The sequence below is a fragment of the Drosophila santomea genome, chromosome 3R (genome assembly GCF_016746245.2).
Source record: "Drosophila santomea strain STO CAGO 1482 chromosome 3R, Prin_Dsan_1.1, whole genome shotgun sequence".
NCBI classification, from domain to species: domain Eukaryota; kingdom Metazoa; phylum Arthropoda; class Insecta; order Diptera; family Drosophilidae; genus Drosophila; species Drosophila santomea.
In genome coordinates this window covers 7,836,789-7,858,467 of record NC_053019.2, presented here as the reverse complement: position 1 = coordinate 7,858,467, position 21,679 = coordinate 7,836,789, and the positions used below count along the sequence as shown (strand labels likewise).

The 21,679-nt window shown below is 43.9% G+C and overlaps 7 protein-coding genes across 7 annotated transcripts; 3 read left to right on the top strand and 4 right to left on the bottom strand.

Annotated features, from left to right (window-relative positions):
- Window positions 1-3,431: 3,431 nt before the first annotated feature.
- LOC120452821 (pupal cuticle protein Edg-84A) lies at window positions 3,432-4,104 on the top strand (the record flags this gene model as incomplete). Its single annotated transcript, XM_039637225.1, has 2 exons — window positions 3,432-3,491; window positions 3,550-4,104. Coding segments are annotated over 2 exons (615 nt in total), but the record flags the coding sequence as incomplete, so codon positions are not given.
- Window positions 4,105-5,316: 1,212 nt separating this feature from the next.
- LOC120453887 (larval cuticle protein A2B) lies at window positions 5,317-5,948 on the top strand (the record flags this gene model as incomplete). The annotated part of the gene is made up of 1 exon (XM_039638804.2): window positions 5,317-5,948. A coding segment is annotated over one exon (588 nt), but the record flags the coding sequence as incomplete, so codon positions are not given.
- A 1,878-nt stretch (window positions 5,949-7,826) lies between these two features.
- LOC120453871 (larval cuticle protein A2B) lies at window positions 7,827-8,422 on the bottom strand (the record flags this gene model as incomplete). The annotated part of the gene is made up of 1 exon (XM_039638776.1): window positions 7,827-8,422. A coding segment is annotated over one exon (552 nt), but the record flags the coding sequence as incomplete, so codon positions are not given.
- A 907-nt stretch (window positions 8,423-9,329) lies between these two features.
- On the bottom strand, window positions 9,330-10,148 carry LOC120452274 (larval cuticle protein A2B). Its single transcript, XM_039636405.1, has 2 exons — window positions 10,057-10,148; window positions 9,330-9,937 (listed from the first exon to the last, which is right to left on the bottom strand). The coding sequence occupies exons 1-2, from the start codon at window positions 10,066-10,068 to the stop codon at window positions 9,332-9,334; spliced, it is 618 nt and encodes a 205-aa protein (XP_039492339.1). The 5' UTR covers window positions 10,069-10,148; the 3' UTR covers window positions 9,330-9,331.
- A 1,228-nt stretch (window positions 10,149-11,376) lies between these two features.
- LOC120453056 (larval cuticle protein A2B) lies at window positions 11,377-12,157 on the top strand. Its single transcript, XM_039637578.1, has 2 exons — window positions 11,377-11,439; window positions 11,502-12,157. Exons 1-2 carry the CDS (start codon window positions 11,428-11,430, stop codon window positions 12,087-12,089), a joined length of 600 nt encoding a protein of 199 aa, XP_039493512.1. The 5' UTR covers window positions 11,377-11,427; the 3' UTR covers window positions 12,090-12,157.
- Window positions 12,158-14,333: 2,176 nt separating this feature from the next.
- On the bottom strand, window positions 14,334-15,248 carry LOC120453053 (cuticle protein 18.6). Its single transcript, XM_039637574.2, has 2 exons — window positions 15,146-15,248; window positions 14,334-15,081 (listed from the first exon to the last, which is right to left on the bottom strand). The coding sequence occupies exons 1-2, from the start codon at window positions 15,155-15,157 to the stop codon at window positions 14,434-14,436; spliced, it is 660 nt and encodes a 219-aa protein (XP_039493508.1). The 5' UTR covers window positions 15,158-15,248; the 3' UTR covers window positions 14,334-14,433.
- A 4,958-nt stretch (window positions 15,249-20,206) lies between these two features.
- On the bottom strand, window positions 20,207-21,179 carry LOC120453054 (larval cuticle protein A3A-like). The gene is made up of 2 exons (XM_039637575.1): window positions 21,116-21,179; window positions 20,207-21,044 (listed from the first exon to the last, which is right to left on the bottom strand). Exons 1-2 carry the CDS (start codon window positions 21,125-21,127, stop codon window positions 20,322-20,324), a joined length of 735 nt encoding a protein of 244 aa, XP_039493509.1. The 5' UTR covers window positions 21,128-21,179; the 3' UTR covers window positions 20,207-20,321.
- Window positions 21,180-21,679: the final 500 nt, after the last annotated feature.

The window sequence follows — 21,679 nt, the reverse complement described above, 5'->3', positions numbered from 1 at the left end:
CAATTATGTTCCACCCAAATCCTATTATAAATTCATGCATATCTGTAAAGATCATTATATCATAACCGATTAACCATTAAAGCGATTTCCACACCACTTTAGTAGTGCATATAAATGTCCGGCCAAGTGCCTGATGCACCTTATAGGTTTCAAGGGATTTGTAAGTCGCGCCATCAACGTCTGTTTAGCGCCATCGAAGCGTCCGAAGTAAGATATATGGGCTAGATGACGTCCCAACTGCCTTAAGAGCCTTAAGAGCACAACAAGCTGACGCCAAGTTGATGGGGGCGCCAGCTACGCCAGCTACAGCTCCAAAACCTCTAAAACTTGGAGTGCCGCCGTTCGATTTACGCTGCATACGATACGATACGATTGTTGTTACACAGCTCTGGTGTCTCCCCACGGCAGCCCGTATCTGTCCGTTGTCCGGTTTTCGGTGTCCGTTGGTCGCTGTCCGCTGTCCGCCGGTTTTCGAGACGTGACGTGACGAGTAACTGGCGTAATTGGCACTGCAACCAAATTGATGGATTGCCCGGCGCCGACTGTCACCGTTCGAAGAACCAAACTTGGCGGTACTATTCGGGTTTCCTTTGTAATTTTTTGTAAATCGATATTTGTGCCATTTTTTGTTTCGTGTTTTTTTCCTGGGCTTTCGGTTTTGTGCAGCTTTTGTCTCTGCCGTTTTGTTCGCTCCTGTAATGATTAATTAACCAAATTTAGTTTATCAGGCTCTTCTGAGACGGCGACGGATACCTGTTGCATATAAGCCAAGAGTTGTCCTAACTGGTAGGCCGCCCCTTTAATTGAATTGGAATTCGGCCAGGCGAACTCATTAAGTTTATGAATAGGATTTTAAGCTTTCTACCCCAATCAGTTGCTGAAGTCATCACATGTTCATTTTTCGGCTAATTCCAAAACTCTTTGCGGGGATCTCGATCAGTATTTTCCTGATTGATGCCTGTAATTGCGGATGCCTAATTTTCCCGAGATCGTATGGAAATTCATCAATATAAGTCGGGGGCTTCAAGTCGGCGACATGAGTCGCCTCAAAACTTATTAAGAGTGTTGCCTTTCATTTTAAAGTGGAAAATTAAACTATACTAAAGCATTTTATTTGATTTCAAGGTTTCAAAATTAAAAAAATCAAACTAGCTGTATAGTTTATATACCCTTTAAAATTTAAGAACATATATAACAAAAGGCGGACCCCTACCTCAAACAACTATTATATATATGTATATATGTATATATGTATATATATATAAAATATAAGTCCATAGTACTTCCAGTAATAATGGCAAACATTTTATACCGAATTAGTTAACTAGAAAAAAATACATAAAACATATAATATACACCAGAGCCCAACGAAATACAAATGTTAAACTATGCTACAAAATATTCCAAATAATGTAACCAAAATATATTCCCGATACATGAATGGAAAACGATTTTAAAAATAGCCAGCCCATTTTTCATGTATCGTTTTAATATTACAATATTCGCTTAAGTAGAAGGAATATACTGTTTTCCGGTTTTACCAATACTTGTATAAAAAGATAGATTTCTGGATAGTTATTCTTCGGGATGTGAAGTAAGAGCGTGTTTTAAAATTTGAGAGACTAGCTCACGGAAGACGTTCACGGACTAATGATAAATATGTATCTTTTATGACGAAGAATACCTTCTTCACTGCATTATACTGTAATAATAAAAACCTCTGCAAGGCTGTAACAATACCGCCATTTTCTTTGCGGATGTTTCCGGAAATCTTTTATATGAGCTTTAGAAAATACTTCCATGTAACATGGTTATATAATACATATATACAAATATCGACTAAAAAGACCTTAAATTAGCAGGGCTGCAGACAGGTGACTGTTACTCTTAAAAAAAAAAAACTTTAAAAAAGAATCCAATGAAATCGTTAGTTATGCTTGGTTAGCTTTAAAGGGGGATTTATTTGTAAATGCCAAACTTATGTTCACTTAATTTATTCTTTGGTGAAATTTGAGTGCGATAAGCATGACAGAAGGACTTGTGATTGACCTTGACTCTTTAAGATGCAAAATTATGCTAAAACCGGCTTGTAATTGATAATAAAGCCAACGGGCATTAAGAAAATCCTATGGCACGGCAAGAGTCTTTCATTTTTGAAGCGGATAAAGTTAAAGCGAGACAACAGTCTGCGCACTCTCTTTATCCGATTCGCAGCAGAAGCGAACCAATCGGAGCAGACTTCCATGGAACAGCCCCTACTGCTCCAACAGTCTATCAAAAACAACTTGCTACCCTTGTTTCCCTGGCGAAGTACAATGTTTGTGCAAAGCAGCTGAACAAGAAAATCGGAGTGATGCTTAGGCATAGGATTTATTTGTTGATTGGCAGGCTGGCACTTGGGTGAGTCTGGTGGTGAAAGTTAAATACTTGGAATATTGACAATTATCATAACATAGAATATAGCGAAGAAAACAGATAAGTTCAAACATTAGTGACGCGTTCATGTTGTTATCATAAGGTAATTAAACTCATGTCCTTAATTATTGTTTACAAATATTAAGGAAACATTATAGTCTGAACTACACATTTTTAATTTACAATGGCAATATACATCATAATATCAAACACAAAGGGTCATTTGAAATATGTATGTATAATAGCATGTATTTCTTTTCGTTAATCATGTAATTAGAAAATGTAGCACCACCTGTTGGTCAAGAAGAAAAATATATTACTGCATACTTTTGGGCAGACCAAGATATTTAAATATTTTTGTCGTTTTGCTTGGTTGAGAATTATTAATCTTTATTGAAACATGAAACAAGTAAATTATTATACATCTTAAGTGTGGTTTTTTAGTCAATACCAATAGGTATTGCTTTTTATATTTCGATTCAAAGCTGCAACCGGTAAACTATAACAGTATTATATACATTTAGTTGAGCAGCAATAGCATGTCCGCGCCCAATCGGCAATATGTTTTAAAGTTGCTCTTGAAATATGGGTTTCTTTCACTGATATGAATACAATGTTATCGGTAGGACGGTCAACAGAAATTCGAAATTCAAAAACTTATTTTTCGAATAATGCGATTACTATTATATTTGCCAGTTATCCCTAAAAAAGCAAATTAACAAAAAAATTAAAAATTCTACAAATTTTGGTTCGAAATAACTGCGTTAAATTATTTAAGGAGCGCATATTCCGACAGCAGGTAAAAAACGGACTGAAAACCTGTCGATTGCCTGATAAACTTGTTGGGGCATCTCAACGTCAATTAGGCGGTCTGCAAAGAGACTGGGCTGGAGGTCTCCGCGATGACCTTGTTGAGATCCAGACGCAGAAGCAGGGCACTGTGGCATTGGGTCGACGGGAAGGAAGCAGCCTATAAAAGCCGATCTGGTGTCCGTAGTGGACTTGTGTGAAATAAACTACCGACAGGAGCAAACATAATTCTTCTTCCTACAAATTCGATCAGCATGTTGGCTAAGGTACATATGACATGTGCTGCATATATTGGTATACATCTAATCCTATGACCACTTACAGATTTCCATATTTGTGACCCTCGTCTGCCTGGCTCAAGCTGGTCTACTGCCCGTGAAAACATCCGGAAGTGAGGACACCTATGATTCGCATCCGCAGTACTCATTCAACTATGATGTTCAGGATCCAGAGACAGGAGATGTCAAGTCGCAATCGGAGACTCGGGATGGCGATGTGGTCCGCGGTCAGTACTCCGTGAATGATGCCGATGGTTACAGACGAATCGTGGACTACACCGCCGACGATGTCCGTGGATTCAACGCAGTGGTGCGGCGTGAACAACTGTCTAGTGCCGCGGTGGTTGTGAAGCCACAAGCTGCAGCAGTCGCTCCCAAAGTTCAGTTGCAGTCTTTGAAGAAGCTGCCAGCCCTGAAGCCGCTTTCTCAGGCATCGGCTGTGGTGCACCGATCCTTCGCACCGGTGATCCACCACGCCCCAGTGACCCATGTCGTGCACCACGCAGCTCCAGCGCATTCCTTCGTCTCCCACCACGTTCCTGTTCTGAAGACCACTGTGCACCACGCTCCTCATCCCCACGCCATTTCGTATGTGTTCTAGAGCATGAATAAAATTCTATAAACTCACATAAGTGTGTATAGTTTTATTAATTCTTTTTATCAAAATGATAAATATTTCTATTCATGATATAGCATGAATTTCTTATAAAGAGCATCAGTATCGATTCCAAAATAACATGCAAGAACATAACAAGTCGTGTCATGAGCGTTCCGCAGTCTAGCCGCCAAAACATCCGCAATCACTTCTGTTATTTTTGGGTGGGCATTCGGAAGTGAGGTGTCGCACTGAAGTTAAGCTCGAAATCCAATTAGCGTTCAACTGGAGCGACAGCCACCGTAAACAAACGTTTAAGGTCGTCCGCAGTGGGGGGTGGGGGTACTAAAAATCTGCTGGGCAGGGAATGGGGATTGGAAATTTGTATTTGGTAAATGGTATAAGGTATATGGGTGCCCGGCCTGCAAGTGCACAGGCAATTTGAAAAACCGTTGTTATGCATTTGCGCATGCGCTGCATACGATATGGTGGCTATTAGCGAGCGATTACTTTTCGAAAGCGCAAGCAAATGGCAGCCGATCATCATTACCGCTGGATCGGTAGGGGGGTGGGGGTTTCTGGGGCAGGGGACGTGGACGTGGACCCGTACTCCACTCCAAGTGCACGTTCGGGTATGCGACTTCTGAGGCCAATATTAATTCGGCTGAGCTGCCCGAGCTGCGCAGGTCCAATTCAATCAAGAAGGCATTATGCTCGCCGCGGCTTTGTCACCGCGCAGCCTTGGCAGCGTGCCGCCCACCGCCGTCCTACCTCAAATCATGGACCCCTTCACCCCCCGCAACACTCCCCCCAGCCGCACGGCCGGCCAAGAGCCGCTTCTAGTCTTCAGCGCTTCGCATTTGATATGAGCGGCGTGGCGCTGTGACGCAAGTGCACGTCGCTGACATCGAACCCCCTGGGCAGAGTGCCATCGAGGCGGTATAAAAGCCCCAGTTGGACGCTGTTCAAATCAGTTCACCACCAATTTCGGTATCTAGAGCAACCCACACAACCAAAAATGGCATTCAAAGTAAGGACAAGGTTCTATAGTGTTGGATATAGTGATGACCAAGTGATGAAAACGAAGAGGATTTTTGAATCAGCAGCTCAGTTTAATGAAATCCATTTCCCTTGTATTACATCTTTGGAGCTTTGACAAATGATCGATCCTTAAATTCAAAAAAAAAAGCCTGGATTTTAAATATTCAAACTATTTAAAGAAACTCTTTGGAACAATTGCAGTTCACCATTCTTTTCGCCGCCTGCATCGCCGTGGCAAGCGCTGGCATCATTCCCGCCGCAGCTCCACTGGCCGCCGTGGCCCAGGTGGAGGAGTACGACCCCCATCCCCAGTACACCTACGGCTATGACGTCAAGGACGCCATCTCTGGGGACTCGAAGACCCAGGTGGAGACTCGCGAGGGCGACATTGTCCAGGGCCAGTACTCGCTGAACGACGCCGATGGCTACCGTCGCATTGTGGACTACACCGCCGATCCCATCAACGGATTCAACGCAGTCGTGCGCCGTGAGCCCCTGGTGGCCGCCGTTGCCGCCGCTCCCGCTGCCGTCGTGGCCGCTCCAGCCCCAGTTGTCCGTGCCGCCGTCGCTGCTCCCGTTGTCCGTGCCGCCCCCCTGACCGCCACCTACGCCGCCGCACCTGCTCCCCTCGCCTACGCCGCCGCCCCAGCTCCACTCGCCTACGCCGCCCCTGCGCCCGTCGTCAAGGCCGCTCCTCTGGTCGCCGCTGGACCCGCCATCGTCAAGACCCAGTTCGCTTCGCCTCTCATCTCGTACGCCTATTGAAATGCTGAAGAGTAGTCCACCACGACCCGACAATTGCCGTTAGTTGTTATTGAAATAAAGGATGTGTTCTAATTGAATGAATATTGCGCTGGGTTATATTTTTGGGAATATGTGTGCTTCACAACTTTTACCTCGCTTTTTATCTGTTGGGATAACCGCATAGCGAATACCGCGAGATGCTAATTAACAGCCAATCAGTTCTATTGTTCCTATTTATTTTAACCAGTTAACTTTACAAGTTTTGATAATGGGTTTGAAACATTACGTTTTTTATAGGATGATTTGTTGATACAACAATTTTTTGTTTTCCTTAGCCATATAAAGATATCAGCTAAATTACGTTTTTTACGTGGAAATTTTTATACAAATATTTTGATGACTTAATGAGCAAATAAAAATAATTTTTTGAACATAGCATAGCAAATAGCATTGTCATTAAGAAATGTTTCTATTCTACAGACATTACAATGAGACAATTAATGCTCTTATATTATGACTCTTTTTAGAAATGAAAATAATACGGGCTTTTGTTTGCCAACATCTAGAATAAACATATATTCTCTCTGCCACTCCGGAAGGCATTCACAACACAGCAATCAGATAAAATCCTCATTTCATTGAACTCCGGTTGGCTACAACCGAAACTTTCACTTTCACTCTCCCACGATTACTTTCAAGGCCGCCCCTGAAGAAAGAACGCGTGTTAAGCGACAGCTACTGACAAAGTAGCACTTACTGCCACAATAAAGAAACAATGAAGTAATGAAGTAATGTCGCATAGGTGGACAGCGAAACCGCAGTCCGACACGTCCAAGAACGCACAAAATGCAAAATGCGCGACAAGAGAGCAAAGGCAATGCCAGACCGAGCGATGGAAGGTCCATAAAGCAGTTCCATATAAAGTTGAAGAGGGAAGCCCCAAAGCCGTTTACTCATTCATGGAGCCGGTGTAAACGGGGCCTTAAGTCTGGCTTCAATGGTCTGGTTTCAATGCGACACGAGCATGATTGTAATTCGCCTGGTTAACTTTATGGGCCTCGCCGCGAGTTGCGCATCCGCACTGGCATTAAATCTGAGCTGGAGGCGTGGATCTCCGGGCCGATGTACTTACATGCCGAAAATGGGAATGGGAATGGAAATGGGCAGCCAAGTCCGTTCGCTCCAACGGTAATTAACAATGCCAACTGACTTTGACCTTAACCCTCGCCGTCCGTCGTCCCTCGTCCGTTGTATGTTGTCCGTTGTATGTTGTCCGCTTTTCACTGTCCCCTTTAAGGAACCTTGGCATATTTGCACTTGCCAGATAAGGAAAATAATCCGGGTCCCATGATGTCGCGAATATCATTCTCAAATGGACCCAAACGGTGCAGAGCGACTTGGCGAAAGGTTTCTGGCCGCTTCAAAGATGCAGCTAAGTGACCTTAACAGGTTTCCTCCAAGAGCGGACAGCATTACATGCATTAAATTCAATAAGCCTTCGGCGCAGATGTTTTTATTGAAATGTTCCGATCGATGCGTTTCTTTGCGATCAGATGTCTACCCCAATTTTCGTTGATTGGTGTAAAATGGGTCGGACGCGAACGCCTGATCAATTTGGGCCCTTAATGACTTATTACCGGCAGAAAATTGATTACAAAGTGCATATGCTTGAGAGGGACTTAAGAGGAACCAAGGTAGTGCAGAGTAAGCGGCTCCATTGACGATTGTTGAATGCTACCAGGGCTGCTCCCATGCGATGGCCATTTAAGTTGCTTACTTAAGGTTATTGTGCAACTCTAAGGCTAGAATAATTTTGGGGTTTTTTGTATTTTTTCAATTTAAGTTATACGAATTTATTTTAACATGAAATATATAACATGTATATAAAAAAGTAAATGAGCTCCTAAAGTAAAATGCGTTTCGAATTCTTTCAGCTTACAAATATTCAACAATTTATTCGATTTACAAAGAGTTCACAAGGAGTTCCTTAGTGGTGCTGATGGTAGGCCACTGGAATAGGGGCAGCAGCAACTGCCACAGGTGCCACGGTCTTCACCACGGTCTTCACGTGATCCAGGGGCACGCGGTTGACGACGGCGTTGAACCCGTTGACCGGGTCGGAGGTGTACTGAACAATGCGCTTGAAGCCATCGGAATCTATCAGGGAGTACTCGCCATGGACCACGTCGCCATCACGTTCCTCCACCTGGCTCTTCGAGTCACCGGAGAGCGAGTCCTGGACATCGTAGGCGAACTTGTACTGGGGATGGGGATCGTACTCCTCGGTGGCCTTGGCCAGAACAGGCTGGGCGTGGGCAACGGCGACAGGTGCATGGGCATAGGTGGCCACGGCGGGGGCGGCATGGTACACCTGCTGGACGGGTAGCACTCCGCCACTGACGACCGAAACGAGGGCGAGAACAGCGAGGAACTGGGGGAGAAATGTGAGGTAATGAACAGGATCAGGCTGCCATGTAAGGATTACGCACCTTGAAGGCCATGACTCTAGACTTGGAAGCGGGCTTGTGGTTATCCGTGGTTAACTGCTGCGAAGACAGAGAAGCTGTGGAATGATTTACTGGACCACGAGTACTGCTTTTTATACCCACTGAATCGGGGTAAAAGCAAATGCGAAAAATGAATTGAAACTGATTAATTCGCTGCTGGGCAAATCATTTTTGTCACTATTTACTTTTAACATTTATTATTGCATTACCGCTAGCTATTTACCTTATTATTTTATCGACTGGAATAGGGGCAATTACAACTGCCCACGCCAGGGGCCACATATGTATACTCTTATGCGATCCGGTGCGGCTTAGTGGCTTAGGAGAGACCCTCGGATTTTCTTGTCTTTCTGACCCTCCGTGAGCAATTGCGAATCGCTCGCTTTCACCATTCTGCCTTGAGTGGTATATCATGTTACCGGTACAATCAGCTCAGGATTGCAAAACGCTTGGAACTGACCTACACTGATTACTTATTTTGAATTAATAATTGAACAAATATTTTTTAAGTACACACATCAAAGTATCAAGAATAAACTAACCTGCTCAGACATTCAAGCAGACTGGAAGATTAAATAAGGCAGTTTTTACAGACATGTGAATGCGTAATATATAAAACAAATACAGTACAATACACCTTACAGCTTTAAAGTATATTAGCACATATAATTAATTATACTGACGTGCCTATGCTAAAATATTGTATAGAGCATACATATATGTCCCTTTTTCTGGTAAAGTATCAAAATCGGAAACAAGTAAGAATGAAACAGTTAAGAAAACTTTTGAAAGCACCAAAACTGAAATTTAATTGAGTTGATGATAATATAACAGCACTTCTTATGCCCAAAAAAAACGCAATTCAAATTAACATAACAAATCACATTTTATTATCATAGAAACAAAACAAGGGATCAGAATAACAACGCTCGCATTGGTATTTACAAGTGGGCGACGGTGTACGCGGGGGCTGTGTACCGCAGAGGCGTGGCATAGGAGGCGGTACGCAGGACAGGAGCGGGAGCGGCCACCGCCAGAGGGGCGGAGCGGAGGAAGGGCGCGGTAGCTGCCAGGGGAGCAGCAGCGACCACTGGAGCGGAGCGCACAATGGGAGCTGGTGCGGCCAAGGCGACTGGGGCGACAGGGGCGATGGGGGCGACTGGAGCGGCCTTGACCAGTGGAGCAGCGACCTTCACCAGCGGCTCGGCGGCCACAACAGCGGCGAGGGGTTCACGGCGGACGACGGCGTTGAACCCGTTAATGGAATCGGCGGTGTAGGTCACGGTGCGCTTGAAGCCATCGGCGTCGATCAGGGAATACTCTCCGCGGACCACGTCTCCATCGCGCTCCTCCACGTGCCCCTTGTTGTCGCCGGAGAGGGTGTCCTGCACGTCATAGCTGTAGGTGTACTGAGGATGCGGATCGACCTCCTCCAGCTCAACAGTCTTGGCCAGAACTGGTACCGGAGCAGGAGCCACAGCCGCAGGAGCAGCAGTTCTGAGAACGGCGCCATGGGCTACGGCGAACAAAGCCAAAGCGATAACAATCTGGGGAATAAATAACACGCTTTTTAGGATCTTTCTAAGATGGCGATATGATGCGAAGGTATTTTGCAAATCCACTGGTAGTTCCTGGGAACCTTTATCCTTCAATTGGTCGCACAAACCTTTGCTGCCATTGTAACTTGGATGGATTTAATTAACTCCTGTCTTGAGCCGAAGCCAAACACTGAATGTCTGATCCGGTGTGAGCCGTTGATTTTATACGCTGCTTGGTGACATTGATGACACCTAATTGGAATTCATTTTTGGCGCATCACCTCGAGCGGCGCCGGTGGCACGTAAAAATTGTCACGCACCTTCTTCGGTTCTGTCCATTTGAAAGTGCTCGATCGAAGTAAGCAGCTGCACTTAATTGATTACGCCAAGCCAATTTAAATTACTATTTTCCTTAAAACTGGAGGCATTTTAATATTATTCAATTATTCGGTTATTATGAAGATTATTATTAACAACGTAAACGTTTTCCAGTACAGTTGTGTGGTGTGTGTCTGTTTTATTAAACTATTTAAACTATTTATTATTTAAAACGTTTTGGGGAGCTTGTGGGCGTTAGAGTGGGCGTGGCAGCATGGGTCAACAAACTTGAGCTGTTCTGTCTATGTCTCTGGAGTCTGCATGCCTAATCTCAACTTTATAGCTTTTATGCTTCCTGAGATCTCGACGCTCATACGGAGAGACAGACGGATATTGGTTCTATATATGTATGTATATACTTTATATGGCTTCCTTCAGCCTGTTACATACTGTTCAACAAATCTAGTATACCCTCTTTTACTCTACGAGTAACAGGTATACTTATGTTATAGCGTTGATGCTATGAGCCTGAATAACAATGTTAAATTAATAATAATATTTTAATAATAATATTTAATCTTAGTAGGGCATTATTAACATTTTAAGGTAAAATCATAATTTAATTATTAAATAATAAAAATATAACATTAATAGAGTGTTTAATTATATTAACCTGAGATAAATAATAAAGTTTTTTGCCTATGAACTATCTTCCAATTTTGAAAATCGAAGGCGATACAAAATAATAATCTTAATTTAATAAAGACACGGTTTCTAAGATGATTTAAGTTAATTACATTTTAAGCGACTTATATGCGGCTTTATTAACTTTTGAGCTAACTGGTTTTGGCCAATGGTGGTGTCAAAGCGCACGCTCTCCGTATCTCTCAGATAATTTGAAGTTATTTGATGACAAAACACAGAGATACAAAGATTGAGCACGCCCTTAAGCTACACTTTTCCCTCTCCACACACGTTTAGCATAAATGAATTGCACTAATTACGCTAAGAGCGTGGCCAGCTGACAAAAGCAAGCTCAACCATTCAATGGTAGCAGCAGCTGAAGAAATAGCTCCATCTCGGTATATAAGTCAAGTGTTGGCCCAGTAGCCCTCACAGTTCACTTTGCCTTCCAGCAACCAACAGCAGCAGCAGCAGCAGCCAAATCAATCCAAATCAAAATGGCATTCAAGGTTCGTTCCGAGGTATTAGCCCCGCCAAAGACCCCATATCCTAACCAGTATCCCTCTTTCAGTTCATCGCCCTCTTCGCCCTGATTGCCGCAGCCAGCGCCGGTGTTCTTCCCGTCCAGCAGGTGTACCACGCCGCTCCCGCCGTGGCCACCTATGCCCATGCACCTGTCGCCGTTGCCCACGCCCAGCCTGTGCTTGCCAAGGCGGCCGAGGAGTACGATCCCCATCCCCAGTACAAGTACGCCTACGATGTCCAGGACTCGCTCTCTGGAGACTCCAAGAGCCAGGTGGAGGAGCGCGATGGAGACGTGGTCCGCGGAGAGTACTCCCTGATCGACGCCGACGGCTACAAGAGGACCGTCCAGTACACCGCCGACCCCATCAACGGATTCAACGCAGTCGTGAACCGTGAGCCCTTGGTCAAGGCCGTCGCTGTTGCCCCAGTTGTGAAGACCGTCGCCGCTCCCGTTGCCCACTACGCTGCTCCTGCTGTCGCCCACTACGCTGCTCCCGCCGTGGTCAAGACCGTGGCTCCAGTTGCTCACTACGCTGCTCCCGCTGTGGTCAAGACCGTGGCTCCAGTTGCCCACTACGCAGCTCCAGCTACGTACACCTCCTACGCCGCCCCCGCTGTTGCCTACCACCACTAAGAACTGCCACTTTACGTTTCTCAACCCGTTACTGTTATAGTTTTACAATCACCTCCTACAAATACACACAAATAATATTTACAAACGCTTTTACGATTCCGATTATTTTGTTGGCTTATTGAAATTTGAATATTTTTGAAAATTAACTCAAGCTTTATTCAAAGTCAAAAAATCTGAATCTATTGAAATTTCTCAATCGGCAGAAAAAGCAATTTCTAATTTGTTTCATCAGAATATAATTGTGTCAGGGACATAGCCTTCTCGATTAATGACACACTAAGGGTTTCGATTTGGATGTGTTAGCCATATTTTATACCGAGAAAAAAATATTTTCATAGGGTATTTATAGTCTCCTTTAGTCTTTTTGTTTTCCTTCTTTCTTTAGTCTTTTTGTTTTCCTTCTTTTAACTGTCCACAGGATGAAAAGAAGAGAGAATGCTTTAGTGCTTTTATAAGATACGATATAAGATAAGAGAATTTTCAACCCTGACAGTTGTTGGCGGTTTGTGGGCGTTGAAGTGGGTGTGGCAAAAGAATTTTTGGCCAATCGGGAAAAATATACAAGACTAACAAAAATGGGAAAAATTATCATATCATTTTTCAAAAGTGTGTCTAGTATACCCTTTTACTCTACGAGCAACATATTATTGAAGTTACTATTAGAAGTATCAACCTTTTCGGGCTTATAATTTCCTTATAAATATAATAAATTAAATTATTATTATAAGTAATGGTGTTTCTATATTATCTTATATATTTTTTTATAATTATAGGATATATATTATGTCTTATTGTTGGCTGTCGTATGGTTATTAATACAAGCTTGCACTCCTTGTGAGCAAACAAAGTTTAATAAAATATGTTATTTATAATAGACTATCAGATACCTGTTACTTAGCAAAATAAAGCTGGGTTTTCTTAGTCTAGCAATAATAATTCTCGAGATCTCGACGTACGGACAGGGAGTGGGATTCTGACGAGGAATATACTCATTGTATAGGCTCAGAAACTCTTCATTCTACATTTCATGATACGAATAAGCAATATAATAATGTAAGGGGTAACTTTTAATTTTAAGACATACTATGATAAAAAAAAAGTCCTAATAAATAGAAATTTATTTGATTTAAACTAATGTAGATGTTTTAAACTTGAAATAGGAATTCCATAATTTTGAAGCGAATTCAACACGATATCACAAGTTGTGATTTCAATGGGATCCAAGGTGGGCATTGGCCAGTGCCGAGGCTGTCGATTATTATCCCCCTGTGTTGGCACTCAACCGTTGCCAAAGACAAGCCCAAACCGAGCAACCCAGCTGGCTAACAAAGAGGAGCGAAAGGCCAAAAGGTCTGGCTAATGTGGTTGCGCTAGACCTTTGTGTGGGAAATGTGGAGCAAATTATTTCTTGGCCGCAATTGGACACACATATTTTTGGTACGAGTCAGCGGCAGAGCCTGTATATCAGTACATATAGTTGTCGGACTCGATGCCAGCAGATATGTCCCAAGTAATTTGAGATTCAATTTGAGTGCGACATTAAAATTGCAAAAAGTGCGATTGTTGCTACCGGATATTTTGGCAAGTCGAAAACCGGTCTCCATTTACCCCTCTCCACTTAAGTGCGAAAATCGAGCACGGACAAATATTCGCGCTAAATTGCCCACGCTAATCATGACCAATCGGGAAATACTAGCCAAGTGCTTAAAATGTAAATCGCACACTTCATAAAATTAACGTCACTTGTTAATTTTGCACGCACTTTTTTTTTTATGCAAGCCCCTTGCAGAATCACATTATTCGGTAAGCTTGTGTGAGATGGCTGTTGCTGAATGTAATCCTAACAGAACACGATTCCATATGAATACGTTCCTAATCAGGTCAGCCTAGGGCGATTTGAATTGATATGAATTAATGAAATAATGCGAATCATTAATTCGAGTATTTGGCACTGCTCTGTCCTTGACATTCCAATGGCAAAGTATCGAAGGTTTTTTGAAAAACGGTATTCAGACACTCGAGAAACCCGAATTGGATAATCATTAGTGTAATTTCAAATGAATTTAAAGTTGCGAGTCAAGCAATAGTCTGACTTTTTTTAAATAACATAAACTAAAAGATACAGTTCTTAAGCTAATTGTTCCGAAACTAATACAAGTGTATCATCCTGAAGGAAATTAAGCCAAATTTCATACATTGAAATATGAAAGTTTTATTGAGGATATTTACAAACAGATTACGACTAATCAACAGAACTAGGTTAATGAGCTAAATGAGTTCTCATAATGGGGTCCATGATAATACTTTCGCTTGTCAGGTGATCTGATCTGTGGCTGGAAACTCCCTACTGGTGGTGGTAGTACTCGTGGCCTTCGTGGGCGGCCTGGGAGTGGGCGGGGGACTCGTAGCTGGCATAGTGGTGCTGCTGGTGCTCCTGCTCCTGCTCCTGGGGATGCTCACCGTGTTGGGTGCCGTAGGTGGGGGCGGTGTAGGCAGGGGCTGCGTAGGTGGGAGCGACATAGGCCTGGGCAGGGGAGGCATAGCTCTTGATAACGGCAGCGGGGGCGGCAGGGGCGTGGTGGTACTGAACAGGAGCAGCAGCCACCACCTTGTGGTGCACATGGGCCAGTGGTTCGCGGTGCACGACGGCATTAAATCCATTGACGGAATCGGCGGTGTACTTCACTGTGCGACGGAAACCATCGGCATCATCCAGGGAGTACTCGCCCTGCACCACATCCCCATCCCTGGACTCCACTTGGCTCTTCGAGTCCCCGGACAGCGCATCCTGCACATCGTAGGCAAAGTTGTACTTGGGATGAGGATCATCGGGATACACCTCATGGCCGTGGGGATGGATCTCGTGCTGCTTTTGGTAAATCACATGCTGGGGCTGCTGGACCTGGTATAGCTGGGGATGCTGCTCGTGCTGCTCCACAGGGATAAGTCCAGCTGACACGGCTGCCAGGCAGCAGGAAACCAGAGCAACGAGCTGGAAGGGTGAGAAAACATTATGGTCTGTTGCCAAGGTGCGAATTACATCAGCCTTGGCTTACCTTGAAAGCCATTTGGAGAGCGTTTGAGGTTGGTTGGCAAATTGCAGAGCGAAAGAAGCGAGACTTTGTCCTCCTTCTGTGGAGTGCGTGCTTTGAATAATAATTGAACCGCCAATGCATTTGTATTTATAGACGAAATTTTCGTTGGCCACACATCACTGGCCCATTGTCTCATCGCCGCTCTTTCTTTCACTTTTTAACTCGGCTGCTTACAGAAATCACTTCGATCGTAATTCATTTGCATGCCTCCTTCTCCGCAGATCGGTAGATTTACCCAAAAAGATTTGCACCCACGAGTCACACCCATTTCGCTATTGTTATGAATGGGAAACGGACGGCGAATAGCGAACAAAGCAACCAAAGTCGTTACAAACAAAAGACTTAAGCGAGCAACCCGCCGCGGATAAGGGGCTTGAATGAAGGGGGGATTGAGGCTTGTGGTTGAGGTTGTGTGGCACACTCGAGTCATGTAAGTAACCCAATAAATCGTTGCTTGATCGATGAACAGCATTGCACTTGACACAAACGCGCACACTCAGAAAAAATAGAGAAATTCAACTGCACACCGACACACCCCCCCCTATCCACCAATGGTAAATGACCCAAAAAAGATCACATCACTTGGATTAATGAACAAGTAACATTTGAGCTTTCAGGTTGAAGCTTTCTGGTCTCTGCTTTACAGCTATAATTGTGGCATTGGTAAGTGCTCAATCATGGTCGAAGTCGAATTGGGCAGCAAAGTGACTCAACCGGCGACAAAGTGATGTAATAACATGTTGTGCCGGCTGGCATCGAAAGAATTTCATTTGAAGGTCTTTGCCAAAGTAATTCAAGTAGAGTAAAGTGAAATGTATCACACTTAAACGATTCTTTTGGCTAAGCTAAATCATTATTAGTATATCTACAAATATCAGTTAGTTCCCGAGGTAGATTTTAATTTGTATAACAATTGTTTAACGTAACGTTCAGTGGACTAAGATTTTTTACAATCGTAACCAATTATCTTTAAATTATGCCTGAAACTGACATGGATATTTAATGGAAAGTATAAACTTTTAATTTATTTGTTACGACAATATACTACTACTAATATATTGGAAAAGCAAATCCTGGTATCAATGACCGCTTAAGGCCAACTTAATTCGCCACTCATTTTGAGTTTCAATTCACATTAATTCAATTTAGTTTCATTTCACTTTCTAGTAAACGCTTTAATTACCAATTTGATACTCTTTGTTGTTCTCGAAAAGGCCCGAGCTCATTACCCAACAATCTAACAATGAGTCTAGAGATTATAAGAACGATTCAAATCTCGTCTGACGTGCGTCTGGCCGCGAGTCAAACCAGTTCCTGTTCACTTCTATTCCACCAAGTCATCGTAGGAATGGGTGCTAAAATTGAAAGGGAAATGCCAGTAAACTAGATCCGTTAGCTCCAAAATGAAATACCAACCGGAAGCCAGTACACTGTGCTTAGTCGCTTGACGATCCAATGTGTTGTTTTCGCGAGAAGTTTGAATTCCATAAGAAATTTTTATGTGTTTTCTTTGATGTATTTTAGAGTCATAGCTACGAGTTGTTATTTATCTAAGTAAGAAATGTTACTGAGCTTTTTACAATACCAACACTTCTAGACCATATTCCAAATTGATATTTAAAACAAAAAGCAGAATTATAAATTTTAAAAGTAAACCAATCCATTATCCTATATATCCTAACCTGAATATCCTATTCTTTCAGAATGTCATATATATTCGTTTAATTAAGCATTTTCTTTACTTTGAAACATTTTGTCAACGCAATTTGTATATCTCTGCCATAAGTTTATTATACGTTACTCGTAGAGTAAAAGCGTACTCTAAATTCCCTTTACTCTACGAGTAGCGGGTATAAAAATATGGTATTTATATATACATATATAACATACATATATATACATACATATATTTGGCAATATTTTATTAGAAAAAGTGCCGCCATTCATGGTTCATTTGAGGAGTTTTTCGGGCGCAGGCAGACTGTTTTTACGACTTTCCCCAGAGAAAACTCACCCGCCTCGAGCTCATTCGTCAACCAGCATTTCGGGGTTTGCCTGTCAGCGTTTCAAGGTACTTGGGAGAGAGGTGCTGGACCAGGACAACTAAGCCACATGATGTCGATGTCGTCCCATGTCGTCGACTACGCACATTTCTGACAGAAGCGGTGAAAATTTTAGATTGATCACCGGCCGAGTGTTTGCTGGAAATTGGTTGAGCTGTTTGGGTGTCCGGGTGTCCGGGTGTCGAAGTCGAGTGCCGGCTAAAACCGAAATAATGTTGGAAAATGTATACTCGCAGCACAGCCGTATCCCCGTAGGATAGGCTAGGCCGAGAGATAGGTAGTAGGAGTGGCCTTCAGACTGGCTTAATTTAATTAGCAGGCTTTTCCGCCCCTGACCAGCCCACCACGATGCCCACTGTGGGGTCAATGCTGCGGCGAATTAAAAAATTCCAACGGAACGAATTTGTATTGAAAATAATAAAAGTAATCACTTCGGTAGCCTGCTGACCGTCAACGGCCGGCTAACTAAGAGGCATTGTCTCTGTTGGACAACTGTTGAAAAAACCTCTGTTAATTACAATTTAGTTTGCTTAATTTCCGAGGGAAACACTCGAGCACTCCAGCACTCCAGCACTTGAGCACTGGCACTTGTTTGGCCTAATCATCGGGCGAGCGCACTTTGCCAAGGGTTAAGCTGGAAATAGTTTATGGCGATTACAAAGCGGAGTAACCGCTGTCCAGCCGGCGACTCGAATAATGCCAATTAAACTTGCACAGAAACCAGTCCACTTACCATTTTCTTCATGTCTCAATTTTGGCAGTACTGGCGAGACCATCAGCAGCAGCACCTGTGCGTACACCTTTGAAATCTGCTGACTGTTTGCTGGATTTCTGGTGGCAATCGGCTCACATACAGTTGGTAGGCTTTGCTGCCGGACCTGACCTTGATATACATAAATTATTGTTCGTAGTGTGGCCTTTCTTGTAAGATAATAACGAAATATTTGTGTACTATTTTTAAGATTCCACTGCAAAGTAAAAGTCACGGAGGTGACGAATAAGCTTTAAAATGGGTGTGTCCGGGATAGTTATTCAAATATTGAATATAAATATTAATAATAACCCAGAATAACAGAATGGTAGAATGCCCAACCGAGAAAACATCAAAATATTCAATTAAGAAATAATATTATTTTCAGAAGTTTTTAAAACGTCCGCAACCACGAGTTCAATAAACTGTGCATTTAAATAATCCTTTGAGAAAGTTCTTGATCATCGTCTAAGAATCTGATCAATTACCAAATAACCGATGTAAGCCCGAAAAATAAATAATCAATGGGATTTTTTCTCTTTTTTTGGTAGCCTATTGTTGTTTTTTGTTTATTGTTTACACCTAAACTTAAACTCAAATGTAAATTTTGTCCAAAGGGCCGAGACGACGTTTGGTGGGTGATGGATGGGTGGGTGGTGGATGGCTGTTGTGCGGTGTTGTGCGGCCTTCCAACGATTCAATGTTCCATGATGAGTGCCAATGGGTGTTCTGGTCAGGTGCTAGCCCTGATGGAGCCTAGCTCTTAGTTCTCAGACGGATCCGGGTTGTCATAGTCAACAACTGGGTGTTGATTTGGGATGTGGTAGCCAAATCCATGAGTTTTATATCTTTAGGTAGCAGCTGCAAGGCCGAAACAGAAGGGTTAAATCTGAAAGAATTGTAACGGTTGCAATTTTTATTCAACATTTAATTTATCAATTGCATTTTTAATGTCAACATTTTGTATTAACAAATTCAAATGCCCATGCTAAGTAGTTACCTCTATGTATCTGCCATTTCGTTTTGTGGATGCAGGCTGTATCCAAAATGAAGGTATCCAAAGGTGAGTTTTTGATGGTTTGATTGGTCTGACTGACCCCAAGGCGCGAACGCAAGCTGCTCCTGATCCCGAACCTCTCGGACTCAACACAAAACACTGAATGAGCTAGCAAGGAAACCCTGCCTGCTATTTATACGCAAGGCGGTGGTCAAAAGCCTGTTTACCCCGTTGATGTTCGACGATCCTTTAACTCACTTCGTCGGTCATGTTTCTTGATTTTGCCCCTCTTTCCTTTGTTTTTCACAGACTTGTGCTTTCTGTTTTTGTCCGCAATGCATTGCATTGCCAGCTCGCATTGTTGTTGCTCTCTGGATGATTATGACGATGGTTAAGTTGAGAAGGGTTTAGGGTGCGTATCGACGACCCGGAGCACCCAAAATCGGAAATCTTCCACTTGATTAGTCGGACTTCGGCTTCAAAAAAGGGTGATGTCGAGAGAAGCAGTTGGCTCGCTGAGATTACACTCGAAGTCTGACCTTCGAGGGCCCCTTCAGAACTTTGAGCCTTGAATTCAGAATCGTTCTTTAGAAAAAACAACAGGTGCACGCTGTCTAGCTCCCCTAAAGTTTCAATAGCAGCTGTGGGTAACTGAGGCAACTCTGCCTCAAACTAGAAAAAGTCCGAACTTTGGTTCTCAGCTCCCCCGATAAGGACCCTGATAGGACCATTTATCACCCGGCAAGTAAAGTCATGACCCCATAATTTCCGTTTTATATTACAGAAATCAACAACAAAGGGATTCTCTTTGCATTGCGGTGGACGAATCCTTCCATTTGAATGGAAATGACCGGCACAAAGCCCTGAAATTTGTCTGCCCTTCAGACAGACAGAGGATCGTGATCAGGATCAAGAAACCATCAAGCAGGCCAACGCAGTTCGTTGCCCCTGGCAGCATCCCTGAAGAATAGCTAAACAAAAGTCCAGACTGCACCACCAAAAACACCACAGGAATTTCATTGCCCTTAGACTGCAGCAATCCTTTTGCGAGGCTGGTTCCTACCATGTCTGTGAACTTTTCGCACAAACTCGTTATGAAAACAAGCACATAAATAATGCAAACCAGAACAGGACAATGTGAACGACCGCTGAGAGTCCTTTGCCAGGAATCTACCTCTGAATAAGCAACTCAAAACTCTCTTGTGTCTCGTGATATATGTCTACATACTGAAATGCATTTTTTTATTGGTGCTGTCAATAAATAAATGATCAGTAATAATAAAGCCAACAATTCTAAATATGTACAGCGTCGATTTCAGCCAGGATCTAGTGGTGGTAGGCGACAGCGGGAGCCGAGTACGAGGTATACGTGGCAGCTGGGGCGGCATAGTGGGCGGGAGCTGCGTAGTGGGCGGGAGCAGCGTATGTGGCATAAGCAGCTGGGGCAGCATAGTGAGCCACTGGAGCCACAGTCTTGACGACAGCAGGAGCAGCGTAGTGGGCAACTGGAGCCACGGTCTTGACCACGGCGGGAGCAGCGTAGTGGGCAACAGCAGGAGCAGCGTAGTGGGCAACTGGAGCCACGGTCTTGACCACAGCGGGAGCAGCGTAGTGGGCGACAGCAGGAGCAGCGTAGTGGGCAACGGGAGCGGCGACGGTCTTCACAACTGGGGCAACAGCGACGGCCTTGACCAGGGGCTCACGGTTCACGACTGCGTTGAATCCGTTGATGGGGTCGGCGGTGTACTGGACGGTCCTCTTGTAGCCGTCGGCGTCGATCAGGGAGTACTCTCCGCGGACCACGTCTCCATCGCGCTCCTCCACCTGTCCCTTGTTGTCGCCGGTCAGCTTGTCGTCGACTCCGTAGGAGAAGCGGTACTGGGGGTGGGGGTCGTACTCCTCGGCGGCCTTGACCACGACCTTCTGTGCGACGGCCACGGGGGCGTGGGCGTAGGTGGCCACCGCCGGGGCAGCATGGTACACCTGTGGGGCGACGATGGGCGCATAGCCGGCGCTGGCCACGGCGACGAAAGCGAGGGCGAAGACGAACTAAATAAAAAGGCGTTAGAACTCCCAATAAAATTTCGTAAACAATTGATCCCGGATTTCCAACGACTCACCTTGAAAGCCATGTTGCTAGGAGTGCTGATTGGTTGTTCTTTACAGAAGTGAACTGGATCTGCGAATGATACTTTTCTGTGTCCGATCGACAACTTTTATAGTAAACCAAGCTGCCAGCTCTGCTCTGCTTTGGCCCAATACGCCGGCAGCAAGCGTTATTTTCGCGGTGACGGCGAAATTTATTAAATGCTTCTCGACTGCGATTGTTGTCGGGCAATAACTTGTACTTCCTGTTCGTGGCGCTAAGCTCTGTGGGTGTGCACATGTTTTTGGCCACGGATTCTAAGCCCGTCAGCACCGCAAAGAGGGAAAGATCTTTGGGGAAAGGCTCACTTCATACCGAAAGGGATTGACCGTTCCCAATGCGTGGGCAATTACTTCGTTTTATAGCGCTGCATAAGATCGTTTTGGGAAGATAAAATGATTATGTATTTAAATTCTTACAGAACATAACATAAAGTTCACTCTTAAGATAACATGATAACAATACGAACGTGATCTTCTATAGGTTATGTAACTTTAAGAAGGTTCTGTACATTCTCTCAAAAAGTTGAATGAACTCT